The following is a 19,669-nucleotide window of genomic DNA, read 5'->3' as shown; positions in this document are numbered from 1 at the left end:
GCTTAACGCTGCACTCAGCACTCTGTAAATAATCCAGTCCGGACCAAACAATTAAGTGATTGATATCATGAGCATCAAGTGATACGATGACATGAACCAACCAAGTCAGCGAGCCTGACCACCCGATTCCGTTAGTCGCTTCTTACGACAAGCATAGTCGCCTTTTAGGGAAAGCATGGGTTGCTGAAGACCTTTTCTACCCGGATCTTCAGGGGTCTTGTTCGATCTGATAAGGTGATACGATGACATGCACCAACCAAGTCAGCGAGCCTGACAACCCGATCCCGTTAGTCGCCTCTTACGACAAGCATAGTCGCCTTTCACGGGTCGTGTTCGATCTGATAAGTTGAAGAATAATGAGTATGAACCAGCATGTGACCAGGGTGTGCCAAACAGATGATTACCATCTAAGAAATAAGAGGAAATTAACGTGTATTTTCTCTCATAATATCCACATTTGACAATTGTAACAGCCCCCTTGTGAATGTAACCAAAATGCAGATTGTTTGTTTGTTGTTTATCGCCGCACAATAATCTAGTCTGGACCAGACAATCCAGTGATTGACATCATGGGTATCGATCTACGCAATTGGGATACGATGACATGCATCAACCAAGTCAGTAAGCCTGACCAACCGATCCCGTCAGTCGCCTCTTACGACAAGCATAGTCGCCTTTTTACGGCAAGCATGGGTTGCTGAAGAACTATTCTACCCCGGATCTTCGCGGGTTAAAGAGCAGATTAACAGACTTCAGGCCATCATGAATACAACTGCTAGGATCTTATTCAGATCTTCCACGTTTGATCATGTCTCCCAGCATCTATTGGAGCTCCAGTGGCTGCCAGTGGCTGCACAAATCAGCTATAGGATCTTCATCAATGCCTACATTGTTATAACAACCTTGCACCTGCCTGCCTCCTAAACGATCCATCCGACTTCACAGAGCTCAAGATAAGCTTTTCGTGTTGTGGGTATTTTACCCATACATTTTAAAATCATTGGGTCTCAGTAATTCTATCTGGATATTCAAATTTCTGTTACCCACTAGTTTTTACACATGTTGGTATTTAAGTTAAATATTTAAAAACACTATTCATCTTGTCCCTGCAAACTTGTGTCGAGTGGGTTCGAGAGCTTTATAGGACTCAAAAATACCACGATACTTCTACAAGAAAGTGTGATGGCAAATGATCATGATGTAACTGTCATCATGGAGTTTGGCAAGGTTGGTTGACGGAATGCCCGTTTATAATTTCAAAATAAGTTGCTGATTTGCTAATCGAATACGCAGGGTTACTTCACAATATTTTGAGGATACACACAAGTTTTATTTTTGTAGCGTATCTGTAATGTTCGTTGCGTATTTGATACGCTTGGATTTTATTTTACTGCGTATTTCTGCATTTCTGATGGGTATTTTACGCAGATACGCAGCTTATCTGGAGCTCTGACTTCAACAACTATAAAATCATAGTTCCCCTTGTTAAAACCTGCACTTTCAACAAAAGAACATTCTCATACGCTGCAGCGCCTTTGTGGAACAATCTGCCAGAAAATCTGAAATCTGCTCCCATTATATCCACTTTCAAATCTCAGCTGAAGACATTTCTGTTTCAACACTCTGACAGTTGCTTTAGCGTACAGAGCATGTGTATTTTGTGAATTGTTGCGCTCTATTAATGCATGTATTATTATTATTATTATTAATAATAATACACAATTAGCATATCCAAGCATACTTTTTCTCGTTGAGGGTAGCCATTATGACCGCTGAACCGATTTTTGATACAAGTTGGGAATGATGTTGGAGGTTTTGGTGGTCTATTCTGGCCCGGATTCTGCGGGTAGTTTTACACTCATTTTCTGACCGGTGGTCAAACTGCAAGTATGTGCACTAATTATCAGACAAAAACATAATTCCATGAAAATTGTATTACAATTATAATTGTGGGTATCAAAAAAATAAGAATTAAGTCTCTAGCGTAGGTATTACGTTAGGTGGTCTGGATATAAATAATTTTGGACAAGGCGAACAACTGATTAATCAACAGGAGAAACGATCCACGCCATCTGGGCACGATGTGGCGCTAACACCCAAATCACCCACATGAGTTGCTTGATAAATACGCCCCCACCCACCAGATCGACTTTTACCACATGCTATGGTAACTGAGGAGGAATTTAACCCCGGAATCCCCACTGACATCGGTGCATTGATATAAAGGATATAGAGTTTATTGTCTATCTTACAATTACATGTTATGAACTGGCATTGAATCAAAATTCAGTGTAACCACCATTTAGACAAATGGACCCTGAAGCTCATTGTCTTAAGCGGCGCAACTCGCTGAGGGGAGTTGCATCCCTTAGCTTCCTGGATCCAAAGATCCTAGGCTCCGATCACCGACTGTGATCCTTTGTCTTTCATGATTATGCCTATGAGTATGCAAGTTTCTGTGATATTTCTTCTAAAGTTAGAGGTTGCATGACTTTACCTAGTGTAACAATTATAATATGGATCATTGAAGGCAATACGCACCAACCAGTTGGCGTGGCAGAAGTTCAACAAATCTTACATTCAACACCTTTTTATTTCCGAGGCAAGGGAGTTAACCGGCTATATAAGTACAGTTCCTCCCTTGCCGAACTAGGATGGAATATCATGGAGCTATAGCTTGGCTGGACTAACGAGTCTATGCAAATATCAATCAAAAACGCGTAACGAAATCGACATCCGGTTCATAAACAACATGGCGACTGCAGTGCAGATTTCGGTCGGTTGCAGGATTTGCAGAGCATGTGTACCGTCAAGAGGGTGTCGACATACATTTTCAATTCTTTTCACGTTTTTAATAAAGATGCTCAAGTGATTTGATTCATTTCGCGAGGTAATTTCCCGTTTTATTAAATAAAGATCTTGATTATCGTGGAATCTGATTGGTTAATAGGAAAGACAGTTCTAAGGGACATAACTCGTAACAGCCACTGGTGGCGCTACGATCTAGCCACGAAATTCCAGCCGAGTACGGCAAGGGTGGAAGCTGGACTTTTTGAGTCAGTTAATACCTTTTCCTCGGGAAGATGTACATTCAGCAGCCGATTAACACGCGTACGCGTAGTAAAGACTTCTGTGTGAAATGAAAGTCAAGAACAAATGAAAAAAACACTTTATCCCTCGTCATGTTGGCCAAGATCTTAATTGTAATGAATGATCATAGAATGAACAGGTTGCAATGGTAGACGTTTTCGTGTCTGTTGTGACGTCATCAGATGCAGATTCACGTGCTGCACCTGCCTTGTGACACCAGTCGGCGCCGTATCCAAGGTTGCTCGCTGAAGTGTAGTGGGCCTTTATCGATAACGTATCTGTAAAACACAATATTGCAGTGACTAAAGATGCATACAATAGGAGTTTATTCAAACAAATGTGGGTTTCAAAATTTCTGTATATCATCAACAACAATTCAATATTCACCGGTGCCTGTTTCACTAGTACCATATTGAACTTGCATATCTCCTTGTGAGCTCATGCATCATTACATACTGATTGTGCCATAGTGTGACAATTTGAATATGAAATACGACTAAGATTTTAAAAGGAGATCGCCTGGTGCAAATGTTACTCATTGAGGTGAGGTGAGGTGAGGTGAAAAGGGGTTCAATTGGTTGAAATCGCGTCCAAGATTATTGCACTTATATAGCGACGTGCATGCACGTGTGTGTGTGGGGGGGGGGGGGGGGGGGGGGGGAGGCTGCTTGTACTAGTCCGGACTGATGCCGATTAATAGTGAAATACTATGCCGCAGTTTAACATGAATACCCCACTCAGACACAGTATTCTGACTCAGAGCCGACCAGTCCTTGTTTTAGCCCCTTAATGCCGAGCGCCAGACAAGTACCATCTTTTAACGTCTTTTGGTATGACGCGGCCGGGGATCGAACCCCGGACCTTCCGCTCTCCGGGCGGACGCTCTACCGCTAGATCACGGAGGCGGTCGCTACTCATTGAAAGTAGGTCACCGTCACCTACTCATGAAATCAAACGACTGTGACACATAAGTATTCAAATACTGTAACCACAACATAAGATTTAAGTGAATTGCAGGAAAATATTTTACTAATGGCTTTTTACGTTTATCCTTTAAACAAACTTTTCTTCAGATTATGATCTTGAGGGTGACCTCGTCCCTAACTGGTCAATGTATGAACAACAATTCCCAAGTCTATAACGGAGATATACTTATATGAATCCCTGTCCAAGCACGGCATGGTTAAAAACAGCGCGGCGGCGACATTCCAATTCTGACAAAATCTTAAAGCATCCTCATTCCATGAAATCAGATCATTTACTACTATAAGCTACTTCCGCGTGGTGATCTGCCAATCTAAATCGAGGATGCTGGGATCAACCTTTCAGATCTTAAGAGGATAATTTATTTGTTTGTTGTTTGCGGTCTGCAAATATACTTGGTCCAGACATTCCAGTGATTGGCATCACGAGGATCTACAGTGAGTGAATGAGTATGGTTTTACGCCGCTTTTAGTAATATTCCAGCAATATCAGGGCGGGGGGACACCAGAAATAGGCTTCACACATGTCGGGAATCGAACCCCGAGCGAACGCTTTAACCACTAGGCTACCCGACCGCCCCTCGGGCATCTACAGTATTTGGAAACGATGATATGTAATCAACTAAACCCCTGATCCATTTGGACACCTCTTAACGTCAACTTAACAAAAGAATACCAAAACAGAGCACACATATTCTTTCATTATAGTACTACCTTTGGGTGTAGATGCCATGGCGCTCAGAAACGACAGGGTGTAAAAATAGCAACAATATTATAGCACGGCCTCTATTGTTTCCATTCCGTTTCCAATGAACGGACCAATTCTTTATTTCTGTACTTGAGGCCAGAGGCCTATATACAAGAATAATATAAATTAATGTAACAGCAACGAGAGATCAGGTTTTACACGTATAGGATAAAATAATCCTTATATACTGATAAGGGAATCACGTTGTGTTTTAAGACATTAATCCAAAAATCCATGATTAGACAAGTGTTGTTGCCTTACACTCCGAGACTTATTAGCGCAGATGAACGCAATGCCCGAACGATCGAATCCAAAAGTGGGAGAGATGTAACAATCCGTTTTGAGAGAAAAGCTGCTGATGACGTCGTATTTTGGACGACGTTATTTTTGAGAGGGGGTGTCTTGTGAGTTGATCCCCATAGATGTAACTCGGCAACGTTGATAAACGCGATGGCCGAACGATTGCATCCCATGGTGGGAGAGATATGACAATCGGTTCTGGGAGAAAAGGTGCAAATTTCCATACCAAATTTCAAAGTTCACCGAAACACCAATTTCATTAAAATCAGATCTTAGTTCTCGCTACCCCTAAACAAAGATCTGAGGACATCCCATTACGGGTCACGTCAGACCGACCTTGCGCGAACTTTGACCGATCAGTGGAATGACGGACAAGAAGTTAATGACAGCTTTCTCGTGCTTTACGGCACTAATTTCAAATTGGCGACTACGCTTCAAAACATATTTTGACAAATTCTCGATTAAAAATTTGAAAGCTGAACAAAAGAACATTCTAGAATGGCTAATAGATGGTCTAGATCGTGTGGATTCAGTCGTTAAGCCCGTAACTATCGTTCGGAATACTCCGTGTTAAAGTTTTCGAGGTTGCATCATTAGAAATCACATTCCGACTGTCATTTTCATGATCTGGTAAGCGACGCTCTGATTGGTCGGATGAAAGGTCGTTCTGAAATGACCCCTAATGGGATGTCCTCAGATCTTTGTTTAGCGGTTGCGAGAACCATGATCTGATTTTAATGAGATTGACCGAAACACCAAACTTTAACATTCCAGTGGGCAAAAAAGGACCCTTACCCTACCTCCTTTGAAATGTTTTATAGCATTCTTCTACCATCTTATAACCACACATATGTGTTCATGTTTTACCTGATGCATCGACGATATGAAACCCGTTATACATTGTGGCAGTTAAAATGGTGTCTCCTTCAAACGGGTCCCACTTCACACGCCAGATGCCACCACCCAAATCACAGACCGCCAGGGGGCGCTTCATCTGTCGCGTGTCCCACACATGTAGCTCTTCGTCATAGCTACAAGCAAAGAATGTCGATTTTTACCAGCTGTCAAGATGCGAACTTCCTTGATTCATTATTTCAATCAAAAATATCTTCACGAATGTGTTGTTACATCACGCCTTACCTCCCCACCGCCAGCTTGTATTCCTGCAGACGGTTGCTCTGTATGCTGCAAACGCCCATACTGTGTCTGAAATGCACCAGCAGAATTTCATGCAGAACCACGAGTTGAGTGAGTGTTTGTTTGTTTATGTGTTTATTGTTTAACGCCGCACTTCCAGCTGTATGACAACGGTCTGTAAATAATGGACAACACAATCCAGTGACTGACATCATGAGCATCGATCCACGTAATTGGGATACGATGCCATGCATCAAACAAGTCAATAAGCCTGACCACCCGATTCCGTTAGTTGCCACTTACGACAAGCATAGTCGCTTTTACGGAAAGCATAGGTTGCTGATGACCTATTCCACCCCGGATATTCACGGGTCAGTTGAGTGAATTAGTGCGTGTGCTGACACCACAATCAGCAACATTTCCGGTTGTTTACGGAAGACTGTAAACACCAATCTGGACCTGGTGGTTGAAAGCATGAGCATCGATCCAAACTGTAACATCCCCGCCCAACCATCCCGCCGACTGAATGGCAAAGGAATATTAATAATATATTTACTGAACGTCTCCTCTGCATACAATTAAATTAAACCCTTTTCCGGAGAACAGTCTAGGCCCGCCGCTGTACATGCGAGTGCGCATGTAATTATTCCTTATATCAATATTCCAACGAAGTTTAAGAACGCTGAGAATAGTCTAAAGGCATTATACCACATTCGTGACCACTCGTGTCTTTCCAGCTGAATGGCGCTTCAGGCAGCATTCATCACCACTCGACCCTTTCCGTAACCAGCAAGAAGACTCGTTCCCCCTATCGATGAATGTTACACGCGAAAAAAACAACAAACCAATCACAATGCGCGTATGACTTCAAGTACTCCGGCAAAGAATTCCTCAGGAATATTTTTTCATTTTACATCTTAAAAAATACCCTAAGTACAGTTAAATGTGTACAATCATACTGTTTAAATCCCGTAAGTGCCGATTTGTTTTAAACTGCATCTGGAATATATACGACATGGGGAAAATATACGTGAATCATTACGCAACGAGTTCAATTCTTTTAACTTTGAAATTGCAACGAGATAGGCTCGGGCCGTTCTTCGGCTTGTCCCGGCATAACACGTGTTTGTCACGATTGTTCTTGCAGGTTACGGAAAGGGGCAAGTGGTGACGAATGCTTCAATACCAATGTAAGTAGGCTCAGATAGAAGGCTTCGATGTGACACGTGACAGAACATGTGGACCCACAAAATTAATTTCACCTAACAAATTTTAATCAACATATTGTCGGAGCGCTCAAAGGATTTCGCTTATCTTGTTTATCTACCATATCAGTTCATTCACATGAGCAGAGACGCTACTGATGGCATTTATCACGCTTAAATGTCACTGCTTGCAATCCTCATATTGTATATATAGCTATATAAACGGGAGAACCATCGGTGTCAATATTATGTCCACGATTAATATTAAATCTGATTGGGTTGGTGGCATGTCATCAAAATGTCACAGCAGTGCCTAGGTATTTCAGAAATGTTCCCCTGCGTTAAAGGTGGGGAGTGTTCATCGAGAAGATTACGACGGGCGTCAACACAGTGGCGAAGGGGTTTAAAGCCTTACTGGTGTATGGTGATGAACGGTTTCGAGGGCTTACCGTTTGTTGGTAAAAGTAGGCGTCGTGCCTACGCGCAGATCCCATCCCTTGAACATGCCGTCGTCCCCTCCTGTGGTTGTACATATCGGGGGTGTTATTGATCATCTAATCACCTTGGTTAGAAACTGGACTTTTACTAAAGTGAGCGAGTGCAACTTACGCCGTTGGACGGTATTTCAGTTATATGACGGCATGTCAGCGTGATGTTGGAGGAAAGCCTGAAGTGATGTTTGTCTCAGACCGAAACGACTTTAGTTTAGTTTGAAACCACCAGAACGGTTTTGGTCAGGTCAAACCAAGAAACATATTCAGGATCTTAGGCTCCGGGCACGGCTAAGGGACGCAACTCTGCACAGCAAATTGAGGCGCCTTACACGACAGGGCCAATCCCACCACGCCTGTTTTTCCTTACTAGGTATAGTTAACAAGTGAGTGAATCAACGAAATACCAAAATGCATGTGATATAAAGAAGGCAGTAACAACAATTTTGTAAACAGATGAGCACTGATTTGCTTTCTCGAGAGTATTGTAAACACAACATAGAGTAAATAAAACAGATTAGTAATAACAGGAGAGATAACACTATTTCTTCAAATAAGACTGAAAGAACACAATCGAGCAACCAATTTATAGTTTCTCGTGTGGTGTCTGTGAATGACGAAATATACACCTAGAAAAAGATTAAGCACCGCCTTTTCTTATTTTTTCATATCACCCGAACCACCATGTATGTTTGGAAAGATATATCGGTTTCAATGTCTGTGTTTCAATATGAATGTGTGAAGTTAGGAAACTAAAGCAGGATACGATTTATAAATAGCTATTTACATAGAGACAGAGCGTCAGCTATTCTTAACCTTTCTCCAGGTGTATGGACACACTATTGTTGTTGTTGTTGTTGTTGTTGTTGTTGTTGTTGGTGGTGGTGGTGGTGGTGGTGGTAGTTTGTTGTTTAACACCGCACTCAGCAGTATCACATTCCTGTAAATAATCGAGTCTGGACAACATAATCCAGTGATTGAAATCATGAGCATCGATTCACACAATTGGGATACAATGACATGCATCAACCAAGTCAGCGAGCCTCACCACCCGATCCCGTTAGTCGCCTCTTACGACAAGCATAGTCGCCTTTTACGGCAAAATGGGTTGCTAAAGACCTATTCTAACCCGGACCTTCACGGGTCTATAGATATTCTGATGGACAGGACCGATGGGACAAATGTTAGGCGTAACACTTGTTTCATGATGGGTGATATGTCCACAAAATATGAACAACGTTTCTTGTTAAGGTACTGTCAAATCAGATACCACAACATGAGTATGTTGTTTTGTTGAGTGAGTGAGTTTGGATTAACGCCTCTTTGAACATCATTTCAGTTATATCACGGCGTGCCAGCTTGATGTAGGGAGAAAGACCGAAGTTATACAGGTCTTAGACGTTTACCACTTTGGAGAAGCCGACGGGGTGCTAATAATCCAAGAATCGTAATTTGTAAGTCCTGTATTAGAAACCTGGATCATAGGAGTCTGGCTCCGACAAGAGGAGCAACTCTGCATAGCGAAACGCCCATGCTCCCGTGTTGATTGAACGGCTGCCATCCAGCTATTCTTTCACAAAAGGCTTGAAAGTCGACATTATGTAACAAAAACTCAGAACACTATATTTACTCAATTTAAACTTTGTTTGGGGCACGGGTGGCCCATTCGTCTAAGGCGCCGCGATTCGCTGTGCAGAGTTGAGTCCCTTTGGCGCGCCAGAAACCTATGATCTTGGGTTCGAACTCCGATTCGGCCCGATTATGTTTCAAGGTTTGTCAGCACCATACCCGTGTTCTTGGGTTTTACCGAAGTGGTAAACGTCCGAGACCTGCATCACGTCGGGCTTTCCTCCCACATTAAACTGACACGCCGTGATATAACTGGAATAATGTTAAAACTGGAGTTAAATCCAACTCACTCACTCATACTTTGTTTTCCCAGATACGTTCAATTAAGACATTGTCCGGCTGACGTGTGCAGAAAGGGTATTCCTTTGTGACATATTTAGACCACGTGTTAGGTCTCCCCGCCTTTTAGTATGACTCGATGACTCTTTCTCCAGTAATATGTTTATATTTTAGCTCTTATTATTTTCCCATCAGTACATTTACCATGACACCTGTACTGAACATGGACTCACCTGAATATATAACATCTTCGTTCCATCTGTCATATGCGCAGATCCACGCTTCGTATTCATGCGCATGCCACGAGCTGACCTTTGTCACGTCACTATCTACGTCAAACACCGAAAGCGAACCTGTGGAATCTGACGTCACAATCTGAAGGCTTGAGGTTGAAATATAAAATGTGTTAAATATCTGCTAACTGTACATATAAAATACAATACAAATGTTCCAAACTATATACAGTAAACTACGGTTATAACGAACCCATAGGGACTACTAATTTTAGTTCGTTATAACCGTAGTTCGTTATAAGCATATATACAGCATAACTACAGCAAATAGTCAGGACTAAAAAAGTAAGTTCGTTATATCCGTCAGTTTGTTATAAGCGTGTTCGTTATAACCGTAGTTTACTGTACAATGACCATAAAGAAGTTAACATATTACCCGCGGTGCGATGTTAAACAACAAACAAACAAGCAAACAAATAAACGAAAGTTAAACATATTAAAATTCTTTATGATATGTCACCGAGAATACTTGAAAAACATGTTTGTCCGGTTTTACAAACATACAATGTTCACTGACATTCCTGAAAAATATGGGTACCCAAAAATATTTGGCCCTTCTTTTCAGCGTAACAAATTGCATGTTTTGTAGTATGGGCTTACAAAATACCAAACTGAAATCCTAGCTGCACTACTTCAGATCTATCTGGGGGGCACGGGTGGCCCAGTCGTCTAAGGCGCCGCGATTCGCTGTGCAGAGTTGCGTCCCTTGGGCACGCCAGAAACCTATGATTGTGGGTTCGAATCCCGGTTCGCCCCGATTATGTTTCTAGGTTTGTCAGCACCATACCCGTGCTCGTGGGTTTCACCGAAGTGGTAAACGTCTGAGACCTGCATCACTTCGGGCTTTCCTCCCACATTAAGCTGACACGCCGTGATATAACTTGAATACTGTTAAAAGCGGCGTTAAACCCAACACACTCACTCACTCACTCAGATCTATCTGTAGCTTCTAGTAATCGAAAAGGTATACCCAGAGACATTGATGTGTTCATGCAATCAGTAATATGTATATATAATATGTGGACCCGTGAAAATCCGGGGTAGATTAGATATTCAGCAACCCATGCTTGCCGTAAAACGTGACTATGCTTGTCGTAAGAGGCGACTAACGGGATCGGGTGGTCAGGCTCGCTGACTTGGTTGACGCATGTCATCGTGTCCCAATTGCCTGGATCGATGCTCGTGATGCCAATCACTGGATTGTCTGGTTCAGATTCGATTATTTACCGACCGCCGTCATATGACTGGAATATTGCAGAGTACGGCGTTAAACAACAAACAAGCTTCAGCGATCCTGACCCCCTGATCCTGTTAGTCGCCTCTTACGACAAGCATAGTCGCCTTTTAAGGCAAGCATGGGTTAAGATGGCTGTGCATATACACACAATAGACTTGAATACCATGTAATTCATCTGAGTTATTACATACTTCGTGTCACTAAAAATACAATGGTTTTTTTCATTTACCAATAAGTAATGATTTCAGAGTCTGGGCATATTGACTGATACACGTACCAAGAGTTGGGAAGTAAAAAACAAAGGAATGAATCGTCGACTTGCGTTTCAATCTCATTAAAATCAGATCTTCGTTCTCGCTATCGCTAAACAAAGATCTGAGGACATCCCATTAGGGGTCACGTTAGAACGACCTTTCATCCAACCAATCAGAGCGTCGCTTACCAGATCATGAAAGTGACAGTCGGAATGTGTTTTCTAATCATGCAACCACGATATATTTAACACAGGGTATTCCGAACGACAGTTACAGGTTTTATGATTATATCCATATAATCTGTGCCATCTATAAGCCATTCCAGAATGTTCTTCTTATAAGTTTTTAAAATCTTTAATCGAGAATACGTCAAAATATGTTTCGAAGCGTAGTCGCCAGTTTGAAACTAGTGTCGTAAAGCTCGAGAAAGCTGCCTTCTGATTGGCCAATGTCGATTTCTTGTCAGTCATTTCATTAGTCGGTCAAAATTCGCGAAAAGTCGTTCTGACGTGATCCGTAATGGGATGTCCTCAGATCTTTGTTTAGCGGTAGCGAAAACTAAGATCTGATTTTAATGAGATTGCTTGCGTTTGTGAGGCGTTTTCAGATTTTACGTGCGCTTCCGACTAATGCTAATTTGACACTCGGGGGGAATATTACAACATACACACCATACATTACCTGTCATGTTTACTGTCGCTCCAGTCAAGGGACAGACCGAGACACGTCAGGCCCAGGTCAATCTGGGTCAGTTTCTTCGGGGGTGTCATCAGGGCGGTGTCGGCAACCTGCCACAGTTGTAAGTGACCCGCAGCGTTGACCAGTCCACACGTGAGCAGTAGACAGGCCCGGGCACACCACTTGATGTCCAGGACTCCCGGCATGTCCAGACAATGATGCAATGAGAGGCTCCTGGGACTGGCTTCAGTGGACTCTAAGCGGTACACCCTCAGTTGGCCTACTCGGGTCTGTGGTCGCTTTTCGTCACACGTTGATTCTCCCTGTATGTACGTTGTACTGCACTTTTAGTATAATTTTGTTTGTGTGTGTAAAAAATAGTACATCTGAAAAAAGGGTTTTAGGACAAATCTGCGAGCTATTATGCTGTGTATGATATGATTGTTTGCGTTGCGTTGCGTTGCGTTGCGTTGCGGCAGATGAATTCTGTTTCGGATTAGGCGATGATTGTCGCCCTTTCACGGATATGTTCTTTATTATCATACCACCATGTCTGAATGATGAGATCTGATTGGTCCACGTTATCTTGATAAAAAACAACAACTATATCTGATTTGACACAGTAGCACTGTGGTTAATGGATTCCCTCTTGGCGCTCCCCGTGGTACTGATGGAATATTGCAAAAGGCTAGACCCACTCACATAACAACTGACGCTATTGCATTCTCGATATTCTTCAAATGATGTTTTTTTTTATCATTTGTCTGTTAAGATGCAATAACCACGGATGATCACCACAATATTTGGGCCGTCAATACACATTCCCTACTTTCCTACCATTCCCAATTATCCAGCAATACAATATGGTCTGGATAATCGAGGACGCTCTATTAGATACAAAATAATTTATATACCTTGTCCTGTTCCTCCAGTTGGTAGGTGCCACACAGCAGCACATCCTGACACCCCTCCACTGGGCACCATTCCACTGAATCTGCATTCAGTTCTGTGTCAAAGGTCTGTACCAATCCGCGACTGGAGGGGTCAGGTGAGCCCTCAGCCATAGCTGACCGGAGATCTAAAATAACAATTACAGTTTGGCAATGATTGTCAGAATAATTTTAAACCGCTCAGTTATCACAGGGATAGTACACTAAACATTGGAAGAATTGCGTATTTTGGTGTGGATGAGTTTGTTAACTCCGCAATCCGGAATAGTCTAGCTGTATCGCGGCGGCCTGTAAATAATCGAGTCTGGATCAGAAAATCCAGTGACGGATATTGTGAGCAACGATTCACGCTGTCGGGGTACGAGAATACGCTATCAACCAAGTCACCGAGCCTGACCACCTAATCCATTTGGTCGCCTCTTATGACCGGCATAGGTTGCTGGGGACCTATTCTAACCCGGAATCCCGACGTGGTTGGTGCGGATTAGTGAGAGGGTGCGTTTAACGCCGCTTCAACAGAATTTCAAACACAACACGTCGTGTAAATCCCAAATAAAAGCAGATCAATGGCGTTTGCTGCTTTTGTGAAATCTTGGATTCGAACCATCAACAAGCGGATCCTAGCAAGGCGAAAGCAGGCCACCAGTGACCCCCCATAGAATTTACTATGTTAGTATGAATCAGGGGAGAACTTTGATCACAGTAAGACCTATATGTTTTCAGCGAGCCACAAACTTAGAGAACTAAACTTCGACTTTGCTAGATTTTCTTCTCTCTCCAAACTTAAATACCAAATTACCGGTCCCGTAAGAATAGTAAAAATTGATTTTTAAACAGCGGTGAGAACAATTTCGTCTGTACCAGAACGCAAAATCAGGTCTTGTGGAAAAGAGAATAATGTAGATCAAGGTCGCCGTGAGATTACACATGAGTGCTGCCAGGCCCTGTGCTTACTGGGTGATTTTCTAAGGTACAATGTTTCCATCCCATAGTCTGTCGCACAATCCCTGAACCAGATTATTCTCTCTTCCACCCAGCCCTTACTGTTATTCTATAGCACTAAATGAATTAAGTCTAGATTGCGTCAGGTTCTGAATCTCCGATCTCACTGGGTCTCCTTTTCAGTTTAAATGGAGTTGTTTGTTTCTGCTAAAACTATATGTTTTCAGAGATTATGCGTCAGTCTATTCCATCCTAGTACCACCCTTAATTTGACCCTGTCTGTTCAATCTTACTCTTCATGGAGAGATGCTGGGTACATTACACATACAAGTTCTAGTTCCAGATTCATCAGCGTGTCAATCTGTGCCACTACAGATAAAACAGGTGGTATTCGAAACTAATAGTTTTTTTTACGCAGGTCAGTCATGACACTATAAACTCCGTGCGCAGAATAGATATTCAAAGACAAAAAAAAAGCCTCCACATAATAATATTACTGTAATGCCATCGTTTGTATACACCTTCAGCTCTGTCATAATCCCCTGACTATGTGGTATCACCTCACTTCTAAATGCCTATCAAAGAGTTGTCCAGAAGTAAAGAAATGGCATTGTGAGATTGACAATACAGGATGTGTATTCATTGATACGTATTCTTAAAAGAAAAGAAACGCATAACCAGTTTTATGGTGTGGGACATAACACATATATACTGTACATCTGAACACTTGAATAGTGATGACATGTTGCAAACAGAACACTGTGCAATAAGAAGATATTACAAGAATGGCAAAGGTCATGGTCATGAGAACTCACCATCTCGTCTGTCCACAGTTAGCCTCAAAATACTGCCTGACACCTACCCACAGACGAAATGTAAGTACGAATCACACAATGGGAATACTTAGCCCACTGAGCATGTAGTGCAATGACCTTGTTTCTTGATGAAGCTGTCATGGCGGCATTCCAATTCGTCCCATAGTTGGTATGTCAGGTTCAAAGCTGGATATTTAGACAGAGACTACCGCCCACAGCATTAGGCTGCCATTTCAAAATCTGTATCTGCATCATTCATATGCAGCTGTCGGTAAAGCTTGATGGCAAGGTCGGTACACCCTGGCTCTCTAATATGCTTGAAGCAGACAAATTGACTGGTCGCTGAAGCCAACAGTTCTCCCTGGCTTGTACAGCCAAGCTTTGTTTGCTTGACACCGCTATCACGGTTGACCTTGCTATTGCCTCAAACCATCACCTCTGACACGCAATCTGGATGTGAGACCTACCCCACGAAAGCAGTTCCTCACTGTCTGGACAGAAATCCCTTGAATTGTTGCTCTTGCGGTGAATAGTGTCGCATGTTGTGTCGCAAATGAAGGTAAGGAGGTATGAAGCCGTCCTGGCTTCATGCACCAGCTATTTATTTCCATTTAAAATTGCCAGTTTTTAAATTGGATCATGAACTATTTTTCTGAGCAACTTATATTGAAAAACAGAAACCAAAATAACTTATGAACTGAAATGTTTTGTAACTGTGGCATTGTAACAGTTGTTTTACTACCCCTCCAACTGCTTACTTGTATATACTGACAGTGTGTGCCACCACCTGGAAAAAACACTCTGTTTGTAGCTGATCACATACAGAAATATACATATATTTTAGAGAGGTAGCATATCATGAAATACCTGTAGTTGCAGCTGTTTTTTAAACATACAAATGTCTCTGTGTCCCAGTGGATGCATTCTGTGTTTTTTGGACTTCCATTTTCAATTTCTTTTCACATAGGATGCAAGATTTCAGTTCTGGGAAATGTTGGCATTTCCTTCTGACTATGCACCCATTCCTTCTGACCTTTATAGGTTTGAATAAAGATAAAAACTCTAGTCAACTTCAGTGTATGCATGACCAGATCCTTTTTTATTATGCCTCAAAGTGAGATTGACCAATCAGAGAGCAGAACTACTAACCCCATATGAGTCTGTATGCCGTCACTACAGCGATATTTGATTCTCTAACACCTACCTCACATAAAAATTCTGGTACAGAAATTTGTTATTCGACACTGTTTTGTCTTTTAAAGGCTCTGCTAACACCCAATATTTGTTCTGCCAACCTAATATAACACTGTATATACGGCAGCTAAGGACACCATAACTAATAATATGTGTATCTGAATACATTGTGCCAGGACTATGGTCAAACTATTCCCAATCTGACATATGGTACCTGGATAGGGTTAAGAAATAGGGGGTGGATGCCCGGGTAGTAAATTTGGACTTGTCCCAGCCCTACAACAAAGCTGTATTTGGATCTATAGGCATGATAAACAAAAGACAAACAAATTGAAAATTTTATTCACATTTGTCTTAATACAGGTGTTTATATATTTAAGTATTGTGCAGATGAGAGCTGAACATGCTGAGCAACTCCCTTTGACACAATAAGTACAAATGACATAACTCAGTCTTTAAATGAAGAAACATAAATGTTTTTCATCAGCTAATCTATGATTCATTTGTGAAGCACTTTTAGCACTTCAGTGATTTAAAGTATCAATTTTCAAGGTCATGATGGAAGACAAATGTATCTGAGAATGTGAAAAATGCTTTGACTTGAATATGAATACAACAAAACAGTGACCTGCCAGATGTCTTAAAACAGTGAATGAGATTTTACTATTCTTTTGCATCAGTATCACATGGGGATGTCGCAATTTACTGACACCTCAGTACATCACTAATATATACCTGATGATCTATCATGCTGATGATACTATACATGTTGCATCTACCCAATGTTGGAAATTTAGCATGAAAGTCAAGGCATCATCGTCATTACCAAAAATGATAAATGTTAACATTTAGGGGGAAATCAGTCCTAAGTAAGCCAGGATTCATGATTTCAGTCTGTTTTGATTTGAAACGAAAGCGTAATATTCATGAAGTTAAGCAAAGTTCTTACCTACTTATAATGCATTCATAATTTAGGTGACTGGTGACACTTTTAATATCCCAACAAAAGGCAGCAGACATCGGCATCAAGGTCACATTTTGGACAACCAAACCCAGGTCTTTGGATTTCTTAAAGTAACCACATTAATCATAACTAGGCTATAACAAAATATCCAGTAATGATAATTTCCGCCAGATCCTCCTGCTCAGAATGATGGAAGCACACTCATCATTGGTCTCTTTCATGGCTCTTTAACAATAACTTGGTTTTCCTTTCAGGATTGGAAGTATGATGGTAGTACAAGTACATGAAAATAACCTTGCCTCCTGCTGTGTGCTGCTCTTCAATGACTGCATGTTTTTTCCCACAATAATCATGAATTCAATACTGTACAAGATCCAACACATTTCTTTGAATCCACTAACACCTATTCAAACATAAACCTTGCACATCATACATACAATATACAGCAGAAACAGACAGGTGGGAACAGTCAACTGTTGATGTCCAGCAAACCTCTATGCTAAAAACTCATATTGAATTATTGTAATTCGTAGAGACCTCATAAAATTTCATAACTAATTTAGTTAAATTTACAAACCTACACATGAGCACAACATTAAAATGAAACTGTTAGCAACATACATTTTTCCTCCAATTTGAATTATCTCATATTCCAATATTTTGCAGTGTTCACAGTAGGGTCTGAGTACACCTTAACTGCATTCTTTAGTTTAGAAAATTGACAAATGGGTGTGTGTAAATGGCGTACATAAACACAGATTTGTTGGAAGTCTTATAAAACAAAGTCAATAATCAGTTTTACTTTGCTAACTGTGATGTGTTTGGAGAGAACGTCAAAATTAAATGTCATTTGGCATAACATGCACCCCCATCTATACCATGTATACCATTGTTTTAAAAAAACAATTTTTATATTTCATACACAACAAAATACAGACTGTCATGTAACTTTAAGGCGGAGTACTTGTAGATTGGTCTAAGGGTTTGTCAGGGTGCTTTTGAAGCATTTTGAAGAATATGGTAAATGACTTTATCTCAATGTTTTTAGCACTACAATACCTAAACAGTAGAATCCAGGTTTAACACATGTTAACACAAACAACATTTGACAAGGCGTGGTGGTTTTAGGGATCATCACACATGACACATGCTTTGTTTCCAGACTGGACTGTATGTTCATCCTTCACATTACATAACAATACTTTTCACATCCACATGCAAATTACTGATTGCTATTCAGCCTTGCTGGTACATGGAACATTCTCTAAAAACCGGACAAGGTAGTGATGGCCATTTTAGAAATGTTCATGAGACTGTGCATATGTCAACAAGTATAAAATGTCCTCTCTCCATATTTTCAAATAATGATCTTCAAGTTCTTGCACTTCGTTCACATTCCATTAAACATTCTCTGACAAGGATTCTGCCATGAACAATGCTTCTTTTCAATCTCTCAGCCGATGTCCTATTGCCAGCATATGTTGGCCTGATGTCTCTGCCCATGTCTTCTATAACTGCCAACAACTGACTGTATTTGCTCATTTGCTGATGGTGTGCCATTGGTGGGAGCTGCTGTTGTCTGGGAACCACACCTGGTAATGGGGGAGTGGCACGAACTTCTGATGGGTCAACTGATCGTGGAGTCCCAGGATTACTCACAACAGGGGAGTTAGTCTCCATTACATTTTCTTCATCAGCCATAATCTGAAAAAATGGAAAAACAAATAACATAACAAATTGGTCAAAGTCTTTTTATTTGCAAAACATTAATCTTACATGACCTGTATAAAATCTTCAGAATAATATCTTTGGAACAATAAGGTGAATAATGTTTGTTGAAATTATGTGAACAAAATGACATGATATATATATATTCAATAGACTAGAACAACTAGCCAACCATCACCACCAGACCAGTACTTGTGTATATGGTCTAATATCTGCACTGAATCATTAAAATTTTAACAACTCTAAGATGACTACAGTATATAATTTCAAATTATCATGTATTTTCCATATGAAATCATAATCACATGATTATGATGTTTGAAATATTTAAAACAGTGCGGAATTCTACTGGTCAACATCATCATCCAAACACGGATGTAAGTAGGCACTAGACCTCTTGTCTCTGTCAACGATCATGCAGAAACAAAGCAAACATTTCGACTTAAATTCGGCCTATAGGCTAGATCCTTTGTGCATAGGTTACACCATGCATAGTTAGCAACAGACCATTAATTTAATAAAAAAAAACCATATATATTTTATCCACATTCATTATTAACTTGCCATACGTACCAAATAGAATATGTCTCCAACACGATTATTTTTGCCACGCTCAGGAAAGGTAACAAAGACAACTTCCGGTTAAGCCTGTTTCGGTGATATCTAAAACATGACTCGGGGCGCGAATTAGAAAGTTTTATCTATAAACAAACTGGAACAATCTACGGAAGTTAATCTTATATCGACCGATC

At 41.0% G+C, this 19,669-nt stretch overlaps 1 protein-coding gene across 1 annotated transcript; it reads right to left on the bottom strand.

Moving 5' to 3' along the window:
- Nucleotides 1-3,155: 3,155 nt before the first annotated feature.
- Nucleotides 3,156-19,575, bottom strand: LOC124138575 (diphthine methyltransferase-like). The gene is made up of 8 exons (XM_046505301.2): nucleotides 19,491-19,575; nucleotides 13,239-13,402; nucleotides 12,328-12,647; nucleotides 10,096-10,244; nucleotides 7,913-7,982; nucleotides 6,262-6,327; nucleotides 5,989-6,152; nucleotides 3,156-3,368 (listed from the first exon to the last, which is right to left on the bottom strand). The coding sequence occupies exons 2-8, from the start codon at nucleotides 13,386-13,388 to the stop codon at nucleotides 3,181-3,183; spliced, it is 1,107 nt and encodes a 368-aa protein (XP_046361257.2). The 5' UTR covers nucleotides 13,389-13,402; nucleotides 19,491-19,575; the 3' UTR covers nucleotides 3,156-3,180.
- Nucleotides 19,576-19,669: the final 94 nt, after the last annotated feature.

The sequence above is a fragment of the Haliotis rufescens genome, unplaced genomic scaffold, assembly GCF_023055435.1.
Source record: "Haliotis rufescens isolate VD_foot unplaced genomic scaffold, xgHalRufe1.0.p SCAF_40, whole genome shotgun sequence".
NCBI lineage: Eukaryota > Metazoa > Mollusca > Gastropoda > Lepetellida > Haliotidae > Haliotis > Haliotis rufescens.
Note: the sequence above shows the minus strand (reverse complement) of the source record. Positions and strands in the feature narration are given on the sequence as shown.

Excerpts from the sequence above, each read along its gene's own strand:
- LOC124138575 (XM_046505301.2), bottom strand. The coding sequence starts at position 13,388 with ATGGCTGAGGGCTCACCTGACCCCTCCAGTCGCGGATTGGTACAGACC. Across the intron at positions 12,648-13,238 it reads AACTGGAGGAACAGGACAAG|GGAGAATCAACGTGTGACGA; the intron begins GTATATAAATTA and ends ACGTACATACAG. Across the intron at positions 10,245-12,327 it reads AGCGACAGTAAACATGACAG|CCTTCAGATTGTGACGTCAG; the intron begins GTAATGTATGGT and ends TTCAACCTCAAG.